This window comes from Monodelphis domestica, chromosome 1 (assembly GCF_027887165.1).
Source record: "Monodelphis domestica isolate mMonDom1 chromosome 1, mMonDom1.pri, whole genome shotgun sequence".
NCBI lineage: Eukaryota > Metazoa > Chordata > Mammalia > Didelphimorphia > Didelphidae > Monodelphis > Monodelphis domestica.
Window position 1 is genome coordinate 377,408,695 of NC_077227.1, and position 6,000 is coordinate 377,414,694.

A 6,000-nucleotide genomic window follows, 5' to 3' on the forward strand; every position below is an offset into this window, starting at 1 on the left:
TCTAACCACATATATTTATGATATATAAATGATATGATATACATATCGCATATGTAGAGGATCCTCCAAATATATATGTGTTTAATTCATTAAGCACTTAAGTGCCTACTTTGTGCAGGGAATACAAAAATTTTTAAAGTGGTACCTCTCCTGAAGCTTATACAGTGTATTGACAGGAAAGGGAGATACACATGTACACAGATTAAGTATAAAACAAAAAGGGGTATTGTGATGGAGATGGTGGAGAGGCTTTTAACAGGAGGAATTCAGAAAGTTTTGTGAAAATAGCTAAGCTGGATCTTGAAGAGAAGAAAAACTGAAAAATACCCATGACAAGGGAATTCATTCCATACCTAGGTTGTAAGCTACACAAATATGTAGAAGCAGAAGATGGCATGTCAGGTTCATAGAACAACTCTTATCCAAGCTTAGCTAGAACATAAAGTGCATGAAGGGAGTAATAACATAAAACTGGAAACAATAGGTTAGAGAGAAATTATAAAGGGCCTTAAGCCAGGCTTAGGAATTTTTTTTATTCTCTTTAAGCAGAAGGAAGCCATTAAAAGTGTTTTTTCTCAGAATGATTACATGGTTACATCTGTTTTTAGGTAGATTGTTTAGCAAGCTCTGTTCAGAATGATTTAGAAAAGCAAGAATCTGGAACTAGGAAGATCAGTTATGAACTTAAGTAAAGGGGCAACTGAATGGTTCGATGAATTGAGAACCAGGCCTAGAGACTGGAGGTCCTAGATTCAAATCTGGCCTCAGACACTTCCTAGCTGTGTGACCCTGGGCAAGTCACTTAACCTCCATTGCCTAGCCCTTCTAAGATGGAAGGTAAGGGTTAAAAAAAAAAAAGAACTTAGATGAGAGGTGGGAAAAGGTCCTCAACATAGTCTCATGGCAATTGTTAGATTTAAAATGGTTGAAGGCCTTAAACTGTAACAGTTAAAAGAGTGATGTTGTAAACTGTAGTGAGTTAAAATGGTGGAAGATATAAATTGTGATAGATATGAGAGGGTGAGTAAATTTGACCACAGAAAATATGTTTCACTACAGTGTCTTGATTTTTAAATCAAATATAAGGTGGTCGCCAGGGAAATATTCCCAATTATTCAAATACCCAAGTCAACTGGGTTTTATAGAGATTTTAATTAATACAAATGTGGAATTAAAGAAAAGAGAGAAAGAGAGAAAAAGGAAATAAGTATGAAGGGCCTTAAGCCAACATGGCCTAAACCTGAGTCTTAAGAGAGAGAGATCAGTCAGTCAGTCTTTTAACACTCACCACAAGGTCTGTCTAAGCAAGGATTCTAGTGACACCAGGCCAGCTCCATCTCAGCTGACTTCACCAGAGAGAGTTCCAGCCAGAGTCCTCCTTAAAGAGCCTTCCAGCCAGAGACTGTTCCAAAGGGCCTCTCTTCAGAGCCTCCAGAGGGACAGAGTCCCCTCAGAGGAGCTCCAGTGAGACCTCCTTAGAGATTGTCCTCCAAGAGCTTTCCCTCTCCAGAGCCTCTCTCAAGAGATTCTTCCCAAGCGATCCTCATCAGAGATCCTCCAAAAGGATTTTTTTTTCAAGAGATTCTGCCTTTTCTTATATAGGGGTTTTTCTCCTATGTCACCTCCCCTAAGTCCTTACATCTACCAATCACTGTAGACGTTTTCCAAAGGACTGCCCATCTGAATTCCTGCTAAGTTGACTAATCTCCTCAGTAAGTCTGAACCAGTGAAAACATAGCTGAGTCAACTAATCTCATTAAGAGAAAACTTGCCCGACCCTTTTAGGTGCCTAGCATCTCATTGTATCAATTCTAAAAAAACAGGCATGGCTCAAAGAACTCCTTGCCTTATTATAAGCATGGGTCCAAGTACTTTCATTGTTTAGCAAGGAGTTTTCTCCCCTAAAGCAGTCTTAAGTACGGATGGAGTAGAGGTCCTCCCATTTCTGATCCTGGCGAGTTCTCACATCAAAATGAGGAATGTTTCCCAGTAGGGAATTTGTTCCAATGGAGGATTCCTCAATGTGGAAATTTTTAACATTCACAAGTCTGAGAAATTTCAAGATTTACACAGTGTGAGTAGAAAGAAAGGAAATAATGTTAGATAATATAAAGATCGAATCTATAGAATTTGGTCACTGATTTAATGTGGGGAATGATACAGATAAGAATTTAAAATCCATATGCCTTCAATAATGGTATTGCCATCAATAGGAAAGTAAGAAGAAGCAGGTTTAGAAAAGAAGTCAATGTGAGTTGAAAAGCAGGACAAGAAGTCAGGGGAGGGGTTAGAATTGATTATATGTATTTAGCATATATATATATATATATATATATATATATATATATATATATATATGTCTGAGTATACCCATTGTCCAGCACAGAGCTTAGCTTATAGAGATAAGTGTCTAGACTTGTGGTTTTATTGGTATCTGGTATTTCCTGTTAAGGAAACTTCCTCTACCATTGCAGGTCAGTACCCTCTCTACAACTCATGGACTTAGAGGGTGTCCTAGAACACTAAAAGAAGTGACTTGCCCAGGATTAAACCAGTATGTGACAAAGGTGGGATTTGAACTCAGGTCTTCCTGGCTTCAAGGCCAATAATTCTACATACTTAATAAATACTTATTGTTTGATAGAGGTGATCATTAAGTCCATGGGAATTAATGATGTCACAGAATGTAAAAAGGGAAGAGAAGAGTCAGAAGAGGGCTCTAATGAAAAAAATGATAAAATGATTGAAATGGAGAGTATGCAATATATACTTATAATATATATTGATATTTTTGCTGCTTGTGCTTTGCCTCCCCCCAAAAATTATATTTATGTATTTTTTATATTTTCTAAGTATTTCTATATGTATAGGTTGTCTATCCCCATAGAATGTAAGCTTCTTGAGGGGAAGATACAGCTCTGTGTGTGTGTGTGTGTGTGTGTGTCCGTGTCCGTGTCCGTGTGTCCTTGGTGCACCATGCTCCTATTGTAGAGCCTTATATGTTGTAGTCACTTAATAAATACTTGTCAATTGATTGGATACACAAAAGAGTGAAAAGTAAATGTCCCAAATGGTAGACACCAGCTTATAAAAATAATTATTGTTTCTTCCTGTGTCTTCTACCAAGCCATTTCTCAGAACACTTAAGAGGGAATATTTTTTTGTTCCCTCAACTTCTTCACAGTGGAATGTTTACCTTTCATTTGGTGAGCATTGTGATAAACTAATACCTTCTTGTGTTTGTAATATGGAACTCTTACTGGATATTTAGGTATCCATTTTTAAGAACATTTAAACAGTGAGTTACTAGTGAAGCCCCTGTTAGACCACATTTTTAATTTATGTTGTATAAGTTTCCTAAAAGAGACATTTTATTTTTCACCTTTCTAGTTGTGAGGAGGAATGATAAAACCCTTTTTGGAAAATATTTCATCAAAATAGTGAATGATTTCAGTGACTTGTTTGTGTTTTTTAAAATTATACTTGTTCTATAATTTAGAGAATGTTTGAGTGCATATTAATCCATTAGTCCATTCCAATTATTTGTTATGACAACTATAAATCTGACTAAGATTGCATTGTATATTATCATTAGTTAACAGATGACACATCTAATAGGACAGAGAGACTACAGAAAAGAGTGAGTTAGAGAGTAAGGGAAGGAAAAGGAAGAGAAAGAAAGAGGGAAGGAGAAAAAAAGGCAGAGAAAAAGGGGGTTGGCTAGAAGGCTTCTGAGACAGGAATTCTTAATCTGGGCTCTTAAAACTTTAAAAAAATATATTTTAATAACTGTATTTCAACCTAATGTATTTCTTTTGTAATAGCATATATTTTATGTTATGCATTTAAAAACATTATTCTGAGAAGCTGCCTGTCCATAGGCCTCCACAGACTGCTGACCCAAAAAGCATGATCTCCTACGGAGGCAACCAGTCTACAAATGACTTGTTCTTGTTCATACTACTATTTAGCAGCAGATTAGAAACCCTATTCCAATGTCACCTAGTCCTCTACCTAGCACAGTACATGGAGCTATCATAAAGCTAGGACAGAATTACATAATAAAAAAACATTTAGTCACATTCCTCCACAAATTGATGAAAGTCAGCCCCTTTTCCTATGAACCCCTCAACAACTTTCTGCTACAAGTTATGAGACTAGGTTAGGAAAAAAAGATAAGAATATAAGATGGAAAGAGTGCTTGACAAGGTATCATGGAAGTTGGGCTCCACTTGCATTTTAGTCATCAATTATTAGAAAGTCATTTAGTCTTTCTTAAATTCGGGTCAATAATATTTCACTTACCTGAAATCAAAGGGTCCTTGAAAGGTTCAGATGAGGCCATAATATATATCAAGGTGTTTTAAATGGGATCCTGCAAAATATTTTATGTGTATTGTAATTATTACTACTGGTGCTTTGTTAGATTCACAGACACTTTTATATTCACCTTTAGAATAAAAAAAGTACATTGAAAATATCTCCAGCCTACTTGTTTACTGTATCTTGTAATTAAGATCCAAGCTTTACTTTCTTCCTGCTTTCCTTCTATAAAGAAAAAAAAAAGCCTGAATCAAGTCTCCCCTGTGTAGTTGCAGTTAACTCTTTTAAAATCCAAGCCCATCTAGGACCCTGTTCTATTTAGTAAATAAAGAAAAGCTTTCTTCCCTATTTATTTTTAATTAATTAAAAGAAACACAAATAAAAGAGAATAATACTTGCCAACAGTCTGGGCACCTGGGTCTGAGAACCCTTCAGGGGGTTGGCACCTAAAGAAAAGCCACTCTTTTTGAGAAGGGGATAGGCCCTCATCCTGGAGGCTTTGGAAGCATCTTCCCTTGGGGCCTCTGAAAGGCTGAAGGGTCTCCACTGCCTGAGGCAGGAGTCTGAGCCAACACTGGGGGTGGGAGTGGGGATGGGGGACTGCTACTAAGTAATTTTACTATTTCATGTGATCCAAAAGAGAAAGGAAAATATCAGAATATAAACTGAGCTAAGTAAAGTGTGCAAGCTCAGTCTGTTTATGAATGCCTGATAACCCTTTGCGTTATTCTTGGACAGATTCCTTGGGGTGGACAGTGTACTCGCTACCTGGGCCGATGCACCATAACATGCTTTTCAAACTACCGTGACCCTTTTGTTTCTCTGTTAGGTGAAGATGAGGATGAATTTGAGAATTTCATGGTTCCTCTCACAGTTTCATTTGAAACAGTAGCTCAAATATTCAACAACAACTTTAAACAGGAAGAAACTAAGGTGAGTTTGTTCTGGCAAATGTGAAAATACATTCAATTTTGATCCCAAAGATGGTTTTTGCATACATGAGTTCATTTTGTGCCAAGATGTTCATATTGTGAAAATTGCACAAGCTGGTGAGTGATATTTTTCATACAAATGCATAGCATGACATCTCACATGAAAGCAATTTTAATTGAGGTCAGTGAATGGTTTCAGTTTATGATCCAATGGTTCAAATTTCCAGCTTGTGGCATTTGGCTTTCTTTTTTTTTTCTTCCATTGCTTAAGCTCCCCTCCTCATTTTATGTTTTAATATTTTTATTTGGAGGAACACAAAATAATATACTTGCTAAAACACGGCATCTCTAAAGTTTTTTAACAAGAATTTATATAAATCAAGACTTTATTAAATGGCTAGGCATATATGTATAAATAGGAGCTGGTATTGAAGTATTGCATTCTTAAACTGAACAAAGTGATTAGGATAACTGATAGCTAAATAAGGTTTTTATGTGCCTGTGGGAGCCATATTAGAATTGATTTGACAAGTCAGTTCAGCTGTGGCAACAGTCATAATATCTAAGACAACATTATGTTTTATTAGTAAAATCCTTAAGTGTAGCAAGCTGTTTGTATCAAAACAGGAGTATATTTTAAGAGGAGGAAGAGTTTCTAATAGAAATCACAACCTTGGAAATGATAATGTATCAGAGCTACATTAAATAGATTGTCTCTGATTGTTATTTTAAAATGGCCAATAAA

General features: G+C 36.2%; 1 protein-coding gene across 4 annotated transcripts in view; it reads left to right on the plus strand.

Annotated features, from left to right (window-relative positions):
- The window catches only part of RANBP17 (RAN binding protein 17), a 379,980-nt gene that overhangs the window by 287,207 nt on the left and 86,773 nt on the right, over positions 1-6,000 (plus strand). For all 4 annotated transcript variants that reach the window (XM_001370363.4, XM_056811572.1, XM_007474002.3 and 1 more), the window contains one exon: positions 5,153-5,256. In XM_001370363.4, the coding sequence (XP_001370400.1) occupies positions 5,153-5,256 (104 nt within the window). The remainder of the gene's footprint in view (positions 1-5,152; positions 5,257-6,000) is intronic.